Here is an 18830-nt window from a genome sequence, read left to right on the forward strand (position 1 = left end):
CTTTGCTATCTTGAAAAAGTCTGAGTTTGTACCGAAAACCGAACTTCAGGTTCACTCATCTCTAGTAGTAAATAAAAATCAGACTTTTGTAAAAAAAAAACAAGAAAACAAAAAAAAAACGTAAAAAAATCAGCTTGTGTCTCCATTTTCTGACATCAGAGTTGAGTGACGACTTGTTTTTTGCTTGATGAACTGACGTTTTCATTGATACCATTTTAGGTGCAACTTCATTTCATCTTGAATTTTTTTTTCTACTGCCCAAATGATATCATCCCTTCATTATTATCTCGATTAATGTTACATATCGGCTCATCTTCTCCCCATTCAGGTCCTTATAATATCGGATCCTCTCAGTGGTTTTATTCTATATAAGAGAATTCTCCTGATTGCCCCGTGAAGGATGGATATGGACAGGGACAAGATGGCGGAGAGGATATTACACCTCACCCTAGAGATCCTCTTCCGGCTTACTGGAGAGGTGAGAGATTCTGATGACGTCACATTACATCATTCTTATCTATGGGAATAACGGATGCACAGAACTGGAGAGGTGAGGACTCTGGAAATGTCTGGAGTGAGATTTATTACTGTGTCTCTCCATAACCAGGATTACACAGTAGTGAAGAAGACCTCTAGTGAGCGCTGTCAGGCCCCTGTGTCTGAGGGAAGACCCCTGAGCCCAATCACGGGGCCTCCACCTCACCCCCCGATACATGAGGACATCAATGACCAGAAGATCCTAGAACTCACCTACAAGATGATTGAGCTGCTGACTGGAGAGGTGACACTGCTGGGATTGCTGGGACATTATACAGTAACGCTATGAAGGGATCGGGGGTGACTGTATCATTGTATGTGTCAGGTTCCTATAAGGTGTCAGGACGTCACTGTCTATTTCTCCATGGAGGAGTGGGAGTATTTAGAAGGACACAAAGATCTGTACAAGGACGTCATGATGGAGGTTCCCCTGCCCCTCACATCACCAGGTAATAGACAGGACTAAATACACACGGCCTATAATTATCTGTATGTAAGGAATGAATTCAGCCCCTGTATGTGTCTCCTCCAGGTCTATCCAGTAAGAGGACAACACCAGAGAGATGTCCCCATCCTCTTCTCCCACAGGACTGTAAACAAGAAGATCCCAATGTTCCTCAGGATCATCAGGTAGATGGAGAGAAGGTGCTATGAAATCTCCCTAGGATGTGTCAACGGCTGTGAAGGTCTTGTGCTCAGTCTTGTTTTATCCTCTCCGGGGCTGGTGGTGAAGGTCGCCGCTGGGAAGGTGTCGCTCATCACAGGCAGAGTGGGGTTACCTCAGGGAGGATGACTGAAGACGGACGGGGGTGGTGGTGGTCCCCGTTGGTGCCGGAAAAGGAGAAGCAGAGACAGGGGCTGCGGTTCCAGGTCTTTTACTCACTGGTAGTTCAGGCGCTGCCCCAGAGTACCATTCTCCGCCACGATGGACTCCAGACAATAACGATTCTGTGGAAGGTCAGATCTGGTGTATGTCAGTCTATGAGCCCTTCCTCCTTTGCTGCGCTAAGTATTGGATCCCTGTGGCGTGAATCACTTGGGGATCCCGGTGTCAGTAAAGTGTCCCGTTCTGTATGCTGATAGCGTGGTTCCGATGTGGGGCTGGTCCAAGACCTAAACCCCGGATCCTATATGCTATTTGGCTGCAGACTCGGTGGGACAGGTCCGGTGACTCTTCTAGCCATTCCTGCGACCATTGCAGAGTTGGTAGACAACGTGAAGTATATCTGCCGTAGGGTTCTGTACCCAGACAGCGTGGGTCCTGTGGAAGCAGCCGCCTGCTTCTCCCCAGCGCCCGTGTCCAAACGCCTTGGCCCACAGAGCTGCCTCGCGGCACATCCGCTCTGCTCCGTGTCTAGAGCTGTTCCCTCCTTTGTAGTTGTGTTGTGTATTCCAAGCTGTTGCCTCCAGGCGCTGCCACCGGCTGGTTGACTACTCTCACTAGGTCAACCTGCTCTTCCCACTGTTTGCTCCTGACTCCCCCTGGTGGTTGCTTCTCCCTTACCCTGGATCCCAGCTCCTGTGGATCGGGGAGCCCCTGGTGCGGTGGTGTCCTGTAAACCCAACCGCTGTAGTGACCCCCTACTGTGACCTGACACTGGTACGGTCCCCATTGGGGAGGGCAACACATTGTAACTGTGTGTATGTGTGTTGGTGGAACCGGTACCGACCGACCCTCCTTGGACCCAGGATAAGTACTACACCTTAATTGAGGTGCAGTACCCTGTGGCGCCTGAAGCCTCAGGGGCGCCACAGCAGGATTAGAGCTGATCATAGATGTGACTTCTCCATCTGTCTGTGACTTTTGGATCACATTTATCCCGTTCTCTACACTGAACACTTACATCAGAGTTTCGACACCAGGTTATCAGACAGAGAGAGGTCGCCCCTATCCGATGGGTCAGAAGGTCACCGCGCAAGCCAGCACTACTTGGATCTGCTTTGTTTTCCACTTAGCTGTGCAGACGATCCTTGTGCTGGTGCTGCTAGGGTTAAGCGGACCCTTGTGTCTTTCTTGGCTTACCATCCTGAGTTGTCTCAGCTGCTCTGATTTTTGCACTCCCTCCTGGTATAAGTTCTCACCACTGTACCTCAGTAGTTGCCAGGGATAACTTGCTTTTCCATGGTGCTGGCATGGAGGTGAGAGCCATGGAAAGAGAATTTTTTTTTAATTTGATCCTGGAGATTGCTGCTTGGAAAACATTTTTTGGTGTCTTCCTATTGATCATCTCCCTTTTTATTCATTTCTCTTCCATCCCTCTTTTTTACCACTTGTTTGGGAATGCAGTTTCTTTTTCCTTTTGTGTCATTATCATAAAGAAGGACTAGTGTTCCTCCAGCCCTGCTCACTAGACACGGTTGTGGTTAGGGTAAGACACGTGATTGTCACACGACGTGAAAGAACCTGTCTTGGGACATCGGGGAGCTCAGGGTTGCTCAGAGTAAGTGACAGGGTTTATCCTTCCTGTTCTTCTCTAGAAGCAGTGGTTCCCACCCCATCTTTCTCATGATGCACAGCCTCTTGGTGGAACACATTGGTAACTGGTGCCTACTGTCAGCAAACTCCAACCTCAGAGGCTCTGGTGATGACTGGGTAGGCACTTAACCATGCCCCTCTGGATAAGCCTGGTTCAGGGCGCAGTGAGGCTACGTCCCTTCTCCTCAACCTATTAGCATGACAGGTCTACATGTAATTCTTCAAATGACATGATTCAGATGAAACCCCCTAAAGATCCATTCACTGTAATGAGTCAGCAGAGTTAGTCTGGACTCCTCATGGCGGTGCGGCAATCATCCCTATCTAGTGAACGGTTATCTCCAAAAATTGTATTATTACACCGGATTCTTTATGATGTTACATCGTCATCTTCTCTCCATTCAGGTCCTTACAATATTTGATCCTCTCAGTGGAGATCTTCTATATAAGAGAATGCTCCTGATTGACCCATCAAGGATGGATATCGACAGGGACAGGATGGCAGAGAGGATATTACACCTCACCCTAGAGATCCTCTTCCGGCTTACTGGAGAGGTGAGAGATTCTGATGACGTCACATTACATCATTCTTATCTATGGGAATAACAGATGGACAGAACTGGAGAGGTGAGGACACTGGAAATGTCTGTAGTGAGATTTATTACTGTGTCTCTCCATAACCAGGATTACACAGTAGTGAAGAAGACCTCTAGTGAGCGCTGTCAGGCCCCTGTGTCTGAGGGATGGGGAAGACCCCTGAGCCCAATCACGGGGCCTCCACCTCACCCCCCGATACATGAGGACATCAATGACCAGAAGATCCTAGAACTCACCTACAAGATGATTGAGCTGCTGACTGGAGAGGTGACACTGCTGGGAATGCTGGGACATTATACAGTAACGCTATGAAGGGATCGGGGGTGACGGTATCATTGTATGTGTCAGGTTCCTATAAGGTGTCAGGACGTCACCGTCTATTTCTCCATGGAGGAGTGGGAGTATTTAGAAGGACACAAAGATCTGTACAAGGACGTCATGATGGTGGTTCCCCAGCTCCTCACATCACCAGGTAATAGACAGGACTAAATACACACGGCCTATAATTATCTCTATGTAAGGAATTAATTCAGTCCCTGTATGTGTCTCCTCCAGTTCTATCCAGTAAGAGGACAACACCAGAGAGATGTCCCCGTCCTCTTCTCCCACAGGACTGTAAACAAGAAGATCCCAATGTTCCTCAGGATGTGTCTCATCCAGCTCTATCCAGTAAGAGATTTCTACTCATGTACTTTCTGCACTAATTTTGTGTTTACATTTTTAGACTTTCTGCTCTGGATTTTTTTTCAGCTGTATTTTCTTTGCTTCTAGTGTCTTCTCTATGTTATTATGAAGGCAACTTAAACACCTGCAGAGGGTTCATGAATACCCTGTTTCCCTGAAAATACACCGAAAATAAGCCCTAACATGATTTTATGGGATTTTTCGAGAATGTTTGAAATATAAGCCCTACTCCAAGAATAAGCCCTAGTTACAGTCAGGAGTTGGGAGGAATCAAATTGCTCAATTTCTGAGGAACCCCACTCTCTTTTTGACTCCATCAGTTGTATTCTAAGGTTGATTGTTTAAGGACCTTTGGTGATTTCAAAGTCATGTGACATGATGTTACCAAAGGTCTCTTAATTGCAGGAGTCTAAATGAACTGAACAGGACACAGGCTGGCATGCCGGACTGGTATTAGGGGAAAGGGAGAGCAAACTGAACAATTTCACAGGGCCCCCATAATCCTAGTGGCCCCAGTGTTTATATGCCAATTATAGGACTGCTTAAGGACCTTTTTTACATCACATCATGTGACCAAAGGCTGGTGTGTGTGTTCACGCCAATTTTAACCAGCTTTGCCAAAATGGGCAGAGCTTGGCCAGAAGAAGGGTGTGATGCCACCGCTTCTCTAATTCATAACAAACTGCAATGTTTCCTATGCCAGAAATCTCACTCCAGTCCCTGGCATCATTTTTCAGTGTACATCATTGGTCTTGATGAATTTGAACCCTAATGTTTATCTGTACAGGCTGCAAGACCCTGCTACCTGCTTTGGTTACAAAGCCTAATGCGGGCTTTACACGAGACAATATATCGTGCGATATGTCGTCGGGGTCACGGTTTTCGTGACGCACATCCGGCATAGCGCACGATGGCGTCTCGTGTGACACCTCCGAGCGACGCAGTATCGCTCACAAATCGTGAGTCGTGTACTCATCGTTAACTTTCATAATATCGTTTATTTCTATGGGTGCAGGTTGTTCATCGTTTCTGTGGCATCACACGTTGCTCCGTGTGACACCACGGGAATGATGAGCACAGCTTATCTGCGTCCCACAGCACCCGCCGGCTTAATGGAAGGAAGGAGGTGGGCGAGATGTTTACATCCCGCTCATCTCCACCCCTCCGCTTCTATTGGCCGGCTGCCGTATGACGTCGCTGTGACGCCGAACGTCCCTCCCACTTCAGGAAGTGGACGTTCGTGGCCCACAGCGAGGTCGTCCGGAAGGTAAGTGCGTGTGACGGGGGTTAAACGAGTTTGTGCGCCACGGGCAGCGATTTGCCCATTACGCAAAAACAACAGGGGCAGGTACGATCGCTCGTGCTATCGCACGATAGATCGACTGGTGTAAAGCAGGCTTTAGGATAGGCTATCAGCATTACAGTCCCAGACAACCCAGTTGAGTTTTCAGCATCTGTCTATATTTTATTTTCGTCTTTGAAAAAAAACGCTTTGAAATTGTCTATGTTGTGGATCAATGTTTCAAGGAGATGTTTGCAGGTTTTGCCAACTGTCATGGCAGCGTCAGGATCTGTTGAAATGATAGACTCTGGTACTTTGCATGTTAATTTCTCTGCTGTCTGTGAGCAGCGCAGGGAGACGCAGGCATCAAACCACAGGCTTGGGCAGGCTAGTAAGAGTTATTCTCTGCTGGGCTGCTTATTAATGTCTGTGATCACATGCTGTAGAGGAGAAAGTATTGTTTGCTCCCGTTCTGTATATGCTGGCTGGACTATTTCATTAATGCCAGCTATCGTTTACCTATACTGATCTGGTGAGGTGTTGTGATCCAGATTTATGGGTGTTTTTTGTGCATTATTACTGTGAGCTGTTGTGGTGTTAACCCTTGTTGTCATTCTTGTTGCTGCCTTCCTGCTCTTGCTTTTCTCCTTAGCCTCTCACTGTTTATTTTTGTGAGTTTGCAATGATTCCCGTCTGTCTTAATCTGTATTTCCATGATAATCCTGCCCCTTCCTTCCCTTGGGGATCACAGATTAGATCTAGTCAGGAGACTAGTAATGCACGAGACTTCGGCATCTCCATCTTCAAGGGTAATCCAGGGGTTAGGAATAGCTTAGGGTCCCCTATAGTGAGGGACAGTATAGGAGCCCCCTATCCCTCATTATCCTGCAGTCACATTGTGACAATCAATTAGATTATTTACTGTAGCACATTCCAGAGAACTGGTGCTAGGAATGGGAGAGCCGAATTAACAAAGATGTAACTCTTAAGGCCGCTTTACACAAAACGATATCGCTAGCGATCTCGTTAGCGATGTGACACGCCCAGATCGTTACTCCAATTTGCCGAGATCGCTCATAGGTCGTTTTTTAGCAGTCACACGTACCCATCTCACAAACGACGCTACATCGTTCAGCGATATATTGTTTGACCAAGGCGGTCGTGTGGATGTTGTTCGTCGTTGGCAGGGTGTCAAATATAGCAATATGTCTGCTGCGTTCCAAACGATGAACAATATTTTGAAACTGAACGTTGTGTCAACGATCAACGATTTTCGCTATTTTTAAGATCGTTCGGAGTCGCACGTAGGTGTCACACGCAACGACATCGTTAAAGACGATGGAAGTGCATCACGAAAACCGTGACCCCGACGACATATCGTCAGATAAATCATAGCGTGTAAAGGGGCCTTTAGATCTCGATATTGGACAACAGATTCAGAATAATTTTTTCCCTAAATTAATTTCTGATGTTATGGTTTAAACAAAAATGTATTTTCAAGATAATTTTTAATGATATTAATAACTTTGTGTTTATTTTTAGCAGATGACTGTATTGGGAGTTCAGATGGATCTCTAATATCTTCAGAATTTATAACAGATGATGAAAGTATCCCACATGATACATATGAAGAGCATGCTGTTGTCCCAGATATAAATCCAGTCCTTCCTCGGAAAGCTCTATCATCTGAGTTTTTCAAACAAGCCCAAAATTCCCATTTATCACAGAATTGTAAGCAGAATAAAAGTTACAGAAGGGATGTGGAATATGAAACGGATGAAACGGTTCCTACAAGGGAGAAGCCATTTTCATGTTTAAAATGTGGGAAATGTTTTACCAGGAAATCACATCTTCTTGACCATCAAAAATATCACACTGGGACGAATCCATTTTCATGTCAAGAATGTGGGAAATGTTTTATTCAGAAATCACACCTTGTTAGACATCAGAAAATTCACACAGGGGAGAAACCAGTTTCATGCTCAGAATGTGGGAAATGTTTTAGTCATAAATCAGAATTTGTTAGACATCAGAAAATTCACACAGGGGAGAAACCATTTTCATGTTCAGAGTGTAGGAAATGTTTTAGTCAGAAATCAAATTTTGTTAGACATCAGAAAATTCACACAGGGGAGAAGGTATTTTCATGTTCAGAGTGTGGGAAATGTTTTATTGCGAAATCAGTTCTTGTTATGCATCAAAGATCTCACACAGGGGAGAAGCCATTTTCATGTTCAGAATGTGGGAAATGTTTTATTCAGAAATCAGCTCTTGTTGTGCATCAAAGATCTCACACAGGAGAGAAGCCATTTTCATGTTCAGAATGTGGAAAATGTTTTATCCAGAAATCAGATCTTCTTAGACATCAAAGATCTCACACAGAGGATAAGCCATTTTCATGTTCAGAATGTGAAAAATGTTTTATTCAGATGTCACATCTTGTTAGACATCATAAAAATCACACAGGGGACAATCCATTTTCATGTTCAGAGTGTGGGAAAAGTTTTAGTCAGAAATCAGAATTTGTTAGACATCAGAAAATTCACACAGGGGAGAACGTATTTTCATGTTCAGAATGTGGGAAATTTTATATTCAGAAATCAGATCTTGTTATGCATCAAAGATCTCACACAGGTGAGAAGCCATTTTCATGTTCAGAATGTGGGCAATGTTTTACTAGTAAATCAAATGAAGTTAGACATCATAAAATTCACACAGGGGAGAAGCCATTTTCATGTTCAGAATGTGGGAAATGTTTTATTGAGAAATCACATCTTGTTGTGCATCAAAGATCTCACACAGGGGAGAAGCCGTTTTCATGTTCAGAATGTGGGAAATGTTTTATTGAGAAATCACATCTTGTTGTGCATCAAAGATCTCACACAGGGGAGAAGCCATTTTCATGTTCAGAATGTGGGAAATGTTTTATTCGGAAAGCACATCTTGTTAGGCATCAAAGATCTCACACAGGGGCCAATCCATTTTAATGTTCAGAGTATGGGAAATGTGTTAGTCAGAAATCAGAATTTGTTAGACATCAGAAAATTCACAAACGGGAGAACGTATTTTCAGGTTCAGAATGTGGGCAATGTTTTACTAGTAAATCAGGTCTTGTTAAACATGTGAAGAAGCCGCACAGGGAAGGAACCTTTTTCATGTTGTGAATAATTGAAATGTTTAATTGGTAAATCAAGTCTTGCCGACATTTAGAAAACCGACAGAGTGGAGCAGCCATTCTTGCTTTCAGAATTTGCCAAATGTTTTTAAGACTAATCAGTTCCTGCTGTCCGATGAGTCACACAGGAGAAGCCATCATGTTGTACTATAATTCAAAGGGTTTTATAAAAAAAAATTGGCTACAATTGCTCAAGTAAGAATTTGTGAGGAAAAGAACCATTTTATTTCTTTTTAAACTTATTGTATTTTTTGGACCAAAAGACACACCTAGGTTTTGAAGAAGGAATATAGGGAAAAAGATTGACACAAAAAATGTGGTCATGACTCACTGTTATGGGGGGGGGGGGGGGGGGGTGGATCTGCTGCTGACACTGTTACTGGGAAAAATTCCCCAATTCTGTACTGATGCCACCCAACCTGGGCCCCTTCCAGGTACTGTTGATGTGTCTCCCATCCTCGTGTATACTGTATATCCATCCTGGTATATATGTTGCCCATTTTTATCCCATCCTGGTATATATTATCCCCATCCTGGTATATATGATTCTTGTCCTAGTATATATGTCCCCATTCTTGTATATTTAGCCCTCCTCTCGGGCCCATTCTTGTATATATTTCCCCATCACGCTGCACACATAAGAAAATCACCTTTTGTTTCTCCCCTATTTCCTCATAGACTGTAAGCTTACGAGCAGGGCCCTCACTCCTCCTGGTATCTTAATTTTGTTACTTTGTATTGTCTCAAATTGTCTGTACATGTCCCCTCTGAATTGTAAAGCGCTGCGGAATATATTGTCGCTATAGAAATAAAACTTTATTATTATATTATAAAAGAAATGATTATACTCCCCATCCCTCCGCTCTCCCGGTGCACGGTGTTCTTTTCTGATGCTGGCAAGTGACTTCACCATGTAAGCAGAGAAGCGCATGACATTACTGCCATGTGCCCCCAGTTACACGCAGACGTAAGTGTTAGAGAATAGTCAGCCATAATGTGCTGAACAGCCATGTTGTATCTAACAGCCATCTTGGGAAGACTTGAGCAAACTAACTTTGCAGCTAATGAGATGCACTGGCTAGAGTTCTCCCCCCAGAGAGGAGATAGAGATGACATCAGTGTAATTAGCAAGTATAAGAAAAGGTCCAAAAAAGGTTAAATCGAATAGAAGAATACAATTGCGTCAGTTGATAGATGGTGGTGTAGTCATGAATAGCAGGTGTATTGAATTGATAAAGAAATTAAGTTGTCAATAGAGTTGTCAGTGTGTGAAGAGTTATGTGAAGTAGAGGCGCCTTCAGGAATCAGAAATGTCAGCATTGACGACATGGCTGAACTAGTGAAAAGTATCATGGAGGCCCATAGGAATCCAATAAGTTTTTACCGCAATGCTCATAAATAATGTCATAATGTATCATTATATTCTTTGTTCTCCAACGTATACGCCTTTCTCTGCAGTATGAGCTTTCCTTTGTCTAACATGTATAAGAGCCCCCACATGCCTTTCGGGGGACACTTCTTCATCTGTGGCTAATTCTGCTGTTCTGCAAGACACCTGTGTGTGTCATCCTGCCGCATAACCTGTCTTATCTGCTCTGTTGCTATCTCGGAATAAACTTCAGTCTTTGCTTGGAACGGATTGTCTACAACGTCTTCTTAGCTCTCAAGGTCTACGGACATTTTCTTTCAGTAAGCTGCCAGAATATTGACTGCTCCCCACAGCCGGGATTATGGGTTTGGAGAGCAGTGAATATTCAATGTCTAATAGTAGACACACGTGATCGCCCAGCCACAGCAGTAAGCAGGCGGCTTAGTAATCATGTGTACCCGATATTAAACAGAATAAATATTCGCTGCTCCCCACGCTAATAATACCGCCTACTAGAGTTGAGCGCGGTTCGTGGTTCTCCAGTTCGCGGTTCGAGTGATTTTGGGTGCTGTTCTAAATCGAGCTAGAACTCGAGCTTTTTGCTAAAGCTCGATAGTTCTAGTTTTGTTCGAGAACGGTTCTAGCAGCAAAAAGCCAAGCTAATTACTAGCTGGCTTTCCGCTGTAATAGTGTAAGTCACTCTGACTCACACTATTATGAAATTTCAGCGTATAGTGTGCGGGAACAGTGCATTCAGATCACTGCTGCTGGGATAATTTTTTTTTTTCCTTGTCTTCCTTCCCTAAGCGCGCGCGTGTAGTGGGGCGGGCCAGCATGTCAGCCAATCCCAGACACACACACAGCTAAGTGGACTTTTAGCCAGAAAAGCAACGGCATGTGTGATAGGATGTCTATGTCACATGTCCCTGCATTATAAATACGGGCATCTGCCCGTCTGGACGCCATTATCTCTTCTGCGTCTGGGTGTCAGTCACCGCTGGCGTAGCTCCTGTCTCCGATACTGCTGTGTACGCTCTACACACAGCGCTATACAGAATAGGGATAGAAGTTATTATTAACCCTTGTAAGGGCTAATAATAGCAGGCTCAGAGCCATAGGTGACAGTCAGGTCCGTGGAAACAGATTTTAACAGCTACAGAAGATAAGAGCGTCTGTGTAGCTAATTTAGGGTCAGGGACTTCCTCGCTGCATTTCCCCATTAGGAGGGATAGAAAGGGAGGCTTCCTTTCCTGTACACTGACCCACAACCCTGCCACTGTACCCTCCTGCCCTTTGCACACTCAAGCTCATTGTTACTAAGCCATTATACTAGCAAACACTGAGTAAACTTAGTGGCATCCTAAAAGTGGCTGTTGGACTTCCATTATTGTTCCACTGTTACAAAGCTATTTGCAGCACCACTGCATTGCACACTCAAACTCATTGTTACTAAGCCATTATACTAGCAAACTATGCTGCCAGTTTAAGGGCCGTAGTTGCATTGTCAGGGATAGTTATAGTTGTTTATTCTGCTGTTAATAAAGATAGACCACCGCTGCAATCTACACCACCTCTGAATTTTTACTACCACATTTTAAGTGCACAATCTTGTCGCAATCAAAATGAGTGGCAAAATGACATGCTGGTGGAAAGGGGAAGAGGCGTGTTGGAAAAGGAATAAAAGGGTTTGTCTATGGGGAAGGTGGCAAAGCTCCATTAACATCTGCTGAAGATAGACCATCTTCCAGCAAAAATAAGATGTCTACTACTTACCGTGGACAATCCGATGTGCTCCCTTTTATACGGACACGAACAACTGGAACAAAGGTAGATGATGGCAAAAAAAAAAAAAAGCTTGAATGGATCTCAAGTGATCCAACAAGTGCCCTCTCTGCCACCTCAACTACCGCATCCAAAAAACACCAGTCCTCGGAGTTGTCATCTCAATCACACTTGCTTTCTCCCAGCTCTGAAGTCTCCATCCGCCCTGCACAGTATGGTGGAACTGAGATGGCTGAGTCTGCAGAGCTGTTCAGTCACACTATAGCCTGGGAATCAGAGGTCTGCTCCCAAGCTACAGTGAGTACAGACCAGGAAATGGTCTGCAGTGATGCCCAGAACCTTTGTGACTCAGATTCAGGCCGTGATGAACAAGTTTCTGAGCATAATGTTGACCCTTATTCACAAACTGAAACACCTGTTGTAATAGACAATGAGGAACATACTGATGACAATGAGACGCAGATACCAGATTGGGATGACAACTTAAATATTGGTTCACGTCAGGAAGAGGCTCTGTCTGAGGGTGAGGGGAGTGCAAACACAACGCTTGATGAGGAAGTTCTAGATCCCACCTACTGTCAACCCACAGTCAGGCACTCGAGGAGGTCAACAGAGGCGGTGAAGGAGGATGCTACTGACGACGAAGTTACCTTGCGCCTTCCTGGACAGAGGAGTAGTACTGGTAGCACGTCTACAACTGCATCCTCAGCCACCACTCTGCCTCTGAGCACTAGTCGGGGGGCTCAGCAGGTCGCATGCCCTCTAAGCCTTGCATAGCCTGGACCTTTTTTGACATAGAAAAAGATCGCCCAAATCATGTGATATGTAAAATTTGTCGTGATTCTGTTAGTAGAGGGCAAAACCTCAGGAGTTTGACAACTTCTTCCATGAATCGTTACAGGAATAAATATCATATGTCCCAGTGGGAAGCTCACCGTGCTGCAATGCGGTCTAGCGGAGCGAACCATCCACCGCCTGCCCCTTCCAGTGCATCCGCGCGCTCTTCATCTTCTAGGACTGTGGGGACAGCTGTCACACCTGGTTTTCCACGCACAACTTCCACCACTGTAACCGCAACAGGCAGTTTGCTTGGTAGGTCGTCATTTTGTTTGGAAGGGGAAACAAGTGCGTGTGTACAGCTCTCTCAGACATCGATAGCATCAACGTTGGATGAAGGCAACATCATGTCTATGCCTACACTTTCCTCACAAACCTGCATTTTTCAGGGACACCCTACTCACCACCGTCTACACACAGCAGCCAGATCTCTGTCCCTCATATGTGGACAAATAAAAGGCCATTTCCTGCGACCCATGACAAAGCTAAGAGGTTGATTTTATCCCTCTGTAAGCTCTTGGCTACCGAAATGCTGCCTTTCCGCCTGGTGGACACACAGGATTTTAGAGACCTTATGTCTGTCACTGTGCCTCAGTACCAGATGCCCAGTCGCCACTATTTCTCTAAGAAAGGTATGCCTGCGCTACACCAGCATGTTGCACACAACATCACCGCTTCCTTGAGAAACTCTGTGTGTGAACGGGTGCATTTCACCACCGATACTTGGACCAGTAAGCATGGACAGGGACGTTACATGTCGCTGACTGGGCACTGGGTAACTATGGTGATAGATGGTGAAGGGTCTGCTGCACAAGTCTTGCCGTCCCCACCACTTGTGTGTAAATCCTCTGTCTGTCCAAGTTCCGCCACTGCTTCTGCCTCCTCCACCTCGTCTGGGTCCTCCACCTCCGCCCCAAGCCTGCCTGGTCAGGCCACCAGCGTTCTAACTGCGCAGAAGGAATCACGCACCCCTCATTACTATGCTGGCAGCAGAGCGCAACGGCATCAGGCGGTCTTTAGCTTGAAATGTCTTGGAAATAAGAGTCACACAGCGGCTGAGTTGTGGGCAGCTCTGGAGACTGAGTTTGGTAAATGGTTGTCTCCACTCAACCTGCAGCCTGGTAAGGCCGTGTGCGACAATGCTGCAAACCTGGGTGCTTCCCTTCGCCTGGGCAAGGTGACACACGTGCCTTGTATGGCTCACGTGTTGAACCTTGTTGTCCAGCAATTTTTAACACACTATCCCGGCCTAGATGGCCTTCTGAACAGGGCACGAAAACTGTCTGCTCACTGCTCACTCGCCGTTCAACCACCGCTGCTGAGCGACTTGCATCGCTCCAGAAGTCTTTCGGCCTGCTGGTTCATCGCCTGAAATGCGATGTGCCGACACGCTGGAATTTGACTCTCCACATATTACAGCAACTGTGGCAGCACCGTTGAGCCCTGGTGCAATACGTCATGACGTATAGCCTGGGCCAACGAGATGCAGAGGTGGGGCAGATCACCCTGATGGAGTGGTCTCAAATCAAGGACCTATGCACCCTTCTGCACAGTTTCGACATGGCAACGAATATGTTTAGCGCTGACAATGCCATTATCAGCATGACAATTCCAGTCATTTACATGCTGGAGCACACGCTAAACAGTATTCGGAGTCAGGGGGTGGGAGAACAGGAAGGGGAGGAACTACAGGAGGATTCATATGCGCAAGACACAACAACATCACCAAGGTCCAGACGTTCATCACCAACACGACAGGCATGGGACCATGGGGGACATGGATCAACAAGGGCGCATAGTAGCAGGCGAAATGTTGAGGAAGGTGCAGGAGAACATGAAGAAATGGAGGATGAACTGTCCATGGAAATGGAAGTCTCAGCGGATGAGGGAGACCTTGGTCAAATTTCTGTTGAAAGAGGTTGGGGGGAGATGTCAGAGGAAGAAAGAACGGTTAGCACCTCTATGCCACAAACACAGCGTGGACTTGGTCCACATGGCTGTGCAAGACACATGAGCGCCTTCTTCCTACACTACCTCCAACATGACCCTCGTATTGTCAAAATTAGAAGTGATGATGACTACTGGCTTGCCACACTATTAGGTCCCCGGTACAAGTCCAAATTTTGTGACATAATTCCAGCCATAGAAAGGGACGCACGTATGCAGGAGTATCAGCAGAAGCTGTTACTCGATCTTAGCTCGGCTTTTCCACCAAACAACCGTGCAGGTGCAGGGAGTGATTCTCCCAGTTGTAACTTGACAAACATGGGACGGTCTCGTCATCTTCAACAGTCTACCCGTACCAGTAGCACCGTATATGGTGCTGGTAACAGCAATTTTATTGAATCTTTTCATAATTTTTTTAGACCGTCCTTTACAAGGCCACCAGAGACAACAAGTCTGACACATAGTCAACGGATGGAGAGGATGATACAGGAGTATCTCCAAAAGAACATCGATGCCATTACTTTGCAAATGGAGCCTTGCTCATTTTGGGCTTCAAATCTTGAAAAATGGCCAGAGCTTTCCACTTACGCCTTGGAGATTTTGTCGTGTCCAGCTGCCAGCGTTGTCTCTGAACGTGTCTTCAGTGCTGCTGGGTGTATGCTGACAGATAAGTGCACGCGTCTGTCCAGTGACAAAATGAACAAGTCATGGATCCACAAGGAATTTACTACCCCTGTGTCATCCTGGGGAGAGTAAATGCTTGAGGATTTTGAATGTGCTTGATGCAAATCCACCTGTGAAGTGTACAACTGGGGCACAAGTGCTGCCACTGAAGGGGTGGGTGTGTGTGTGGCCCAATTTTTGGAAAAAAGGGAGACTCCGCTTGGAGTAACCCTTGCTTACAGTGTTTTTTAAAAGGATCCAAGATGAACAGAGCTGGGATCAGGAAAGACTTAGCTACCTACCCCGCTGTCATCCTGGGGATGGTTAAGTATGGCGTATTTTTGAATGTGCTTGATGCAAATCTAGCTGTGAAGTGTACAACTGGGGCACAAGTGCTGCCACTGAAGTGGTGTCTGTGTGGCCCAATTTTTGGAAAAAAGGGAGACTCCGCTTGGAGTAACCTTGCGGTGTTTTACATGATTTTAGAAGGGCATGCCATGCCTATATCTGTGTCTCCTCCTCTTTTTCCTTGTCCAGCTCTTTTGTTTTCGCATGAGTATATGTCCTTGTCACTTTCCCATGTGTTTGTGTTGTGTTGTGAGTTGTTTGTCACCTTTTGGACACCTTTGAGGGTGTTTTCTAGGTGTTTTTATGTGTTTGTGATTGCCTCCCATTGTTTCCTATGCTCTTCGAGTGGTTCGCCGAACCGGTTCGCCAAACCGAACTCAAACGAGACCTCCGTTCGGCGAACCGAACTCGAGCTGAACTGCGACCGGTTCGCTCATCTCTACCGCCTACTGCTTGGTTGGCGCTGGCTTCATTGCCTAGATGTGGGCGGGATTATGGCGTGGGGAGCAGTGAATCATTTTCATTTTTAGCTGGCACACAGTTAGCCTTTTTGAGAGCCTTTAGGAACATTTGTGAAAGCTTTTGATACTGGATTATATTTAGATAATTCACTAATCTCAGGTTGCCCACTGCTTTATTTACTAAAAAGCGCAGCCCCAGATTAGAGATAGGAACTCTGAAGTATATCACATTGTATATAATTGCATTTAAAATCTTGTTGTTTTGTTAATAAATGCTTATAAATATATATTCTTCCTGCCTAGCTTTCTCTATTGTCTAGATGTGATGATTTTGCCTCAGAACCTCTGGAGTTGGCGCAGACCTGTAGGCATTTCACACAAAAATAGTGAGGGGAGAATTGAATCACACTGCAGACTAGATATGTGGAAGTTGTTAAGGCTAGTTTCACACTTGCGTTGAACGGCATCCGTTGCATTGCGTTGTGTGACGGATGCAACGGATGTGTTGCATATAGTGGCACAACGGATGCAACGGATTTTTTTTTTTTTTTACAGTTTTACCGGCGGCAGACTATTGTGAACGATCAGCTGATCGCTCCCAGTAGCCGGCCGCCGGGTGATCAGCTGATCGCTCCCTGCAGCCGGCCGCGGGGTGATCTGCTGAGTGCTGTCACTTGCCAGCCGCCGGGTGATCAGCTGATCGCTCCCTGCAGCCGGCCGATCAGCTGAGCGCTGTCACTTGCCGGCGGCCGGGCATGCCGGTAGCCAGTCGCTCAGCTGAGCGCTGTCACTTGCCGACGGCCGGGCGCTCAGCTGAACGTTCGGCCACCGCGAGCCAAAATAAAGTTTGTGATTAAAAAAAAAAAAAGAGCATGCGCAGTGAAATCCAGAGGATTCCGCTGCTCAAAACAATGTTATTACATGCTGCGTTCCTCCCGCTGGGCGGAAGCAACGGAGCGTCGCCCAGCGGAAGCAACGCAGGTCCTTTTTGGTACAATCCGTCATCCATACAAGTCTATGGGAAACAGCGGAATCCGTTAACGGATTCCGCTGTTTTCCAAAAGGGAGGATTGTAACGGAAGGAAAACAACGCAAGTGTGAAAGTACCCTAAGACATTCTGGTCCCAAATTATCAAAGCTGTTATGCCAAAAAAAACTCACAATAATTTGGAAAGTTGTGCCAAGATTTGGCATTTTCACTCTAAAATTGACAGAGCTGAGGTGGGATGGGGGCGTGACACCACAGCTCCTTTAATTCATGATGAGCTGTGGTGTTCCCTATGCCAGAAATCTCACTCCAGTGTCTGATCGGAGTAATATTTCTAGCATGGCACAAGGAGGCACATGCCACTCATCAAATGCTCCAGATTCATGAGGAGGCATTTACCTCATAAATTGGGCTTTTTATGTTATAAAACTGATTCCTTTACACAGGATAATTGTTGTAATAAAAATAACTAAAGGATTTTATCTGTCTGATATCCAAGAGATTATTTTTTTTGTGGGTTTTCCCACACATAGAGATATACGGACCCGTTGAATTTCTGGTTTTTCAGTCGGACTTTAAATAAAGTTCAGTATGGGAACCAGACTTGTCCTGAACCCCATTGGAAGTCACTGATTGGGCAGTCTCCACCCACATGCATCCAGCCATAAACAGAGCTTTTATTACCAGGGGAGGAAGGGCGGGGTTTTTCCTTGTACACAATACATCTTATAACAATGTTTTTACCTCCCTGTGAAAGCCATTCACACACTGCAAGCGGCTCGCACTGGGCCGAGCACTGAGTGTACCCGAGCACACCGATGCTAGATTGAGTGGTTAGGATACATAAAGCACCGAACTCCGAATGGTAACTGATTTCTTGTATAAAGTCTGTATTTGGTACAAACACCTAACTTTACTATTTAGATTCGCTCATCTCTGCCCACAAACCTTTATTAGAGTTTAGATTATGGGTGTAGAAGAGACCAGAACTGAAAGGGGCCTATCTCTTGGTGGAGAGGAAGTAACATTTATGATACCTATGCTGGGGTTTTGTGAATTTAATGGGATTCGGTCATTAAGTGTTTACCCCTTAACCCCTTCACGACCGCAGGCAGTAAAGTTACGTCCTATTTTAACGTGACTTAACGACCAGGGACGTAACTTTACTGCCTAAAGTTTATTTGATTGCCATGGCCATAGCAACGGCTTTCAAATGATGTCCCCTGCTGTTTCTTACAGCAGGGGACCTTTGCTTTACCCCAGGGGGGGTGGCATCGCCACCCCCCATCGATGATCGATGTGATTGGCTGTTCAAATCTGAACCGTCAACCACATCGTTCACACTGATTTCGGCAAAAATAATGCCTGAATTAGTGAGATACTGTGAGATCCGGCTATGAGGTGCCGCCGCAGCTGCAGCAGATCATAGCTGGAGCTCTAACATGTCGCCCTCCAGCCCCTGCAGCACTGATTGGAGTGATCGAGCTATGACGCGCAATCGCTCCAATCAGTGTGCAGTGGGGCGGTCTGTTCTGCAGGTAGCTGCCCTCCCCAGGCCTGTGCTGGTCTGCGAGCCCTCCCCCAACATGTCTGCAGCGTGCACTGGCTGGTACTTGTGGTACCACGCCACCGCTGCTGCTCCACGTGAGTATTATGCTCATCTTGCAGCCCCTGCGCGCTCCCG

The 18830-nt window shown here is 45.9% G+C and overlaps 1 protein-coding gene across 1 annotated transcript in view; it reads left to right on the forward strand.

The window, feature by feature from the left end:
• The first annotated feature begins 884 nt into the window (after positions 1–884).
• LOC142265994 (uncharacterized) overlaps positions 885–18830 on the forward strand; it is a 30192-nt gene continuing 12246 nt past the window's right edge. The window contains exons 1-6 of the mRNA XM_075332299.1: positions 885–986; positions 1070–1167; positions 3419–3568; positions 3698–3877; positions 4132–4279; positions 7119–8526. Of these exons, the coding sequence (XP_075188414.1) occupies positions 902–986; positions 1070–1167; positions 3419–3568; positions 3698–3877; positions 4132–4279; positions 7119–8526 (2069 nt within the window). The 5' untranslated portion in view covers positions 885–901. The remainder of the gene's footprint in view (positions 987–1069; positions 1168–3418; positions 3569–3697; positions 3878–4131; positions 4280–7118; positions 8527–18830) is intronic.

The sequence above is a fragment of the Anomaloglossus baeobatrachus genome, unplaced genomic scaffold (assembly GCF_048569485.1).
Source record: "Anomaloglossus baeobatrachus isolate aAnoBae1 unplaced genomic scaffold, aAnoBae1.hap1 Scaffold_281, whole genome shotgun sequence".
NCBI classification, from domain to species: Eukaryota; Metazoa; Chordata; class Amphibia; order Anura; family Aromobatidae; genus Anomaloglossus; species Anomaloglossus baeobatrachus.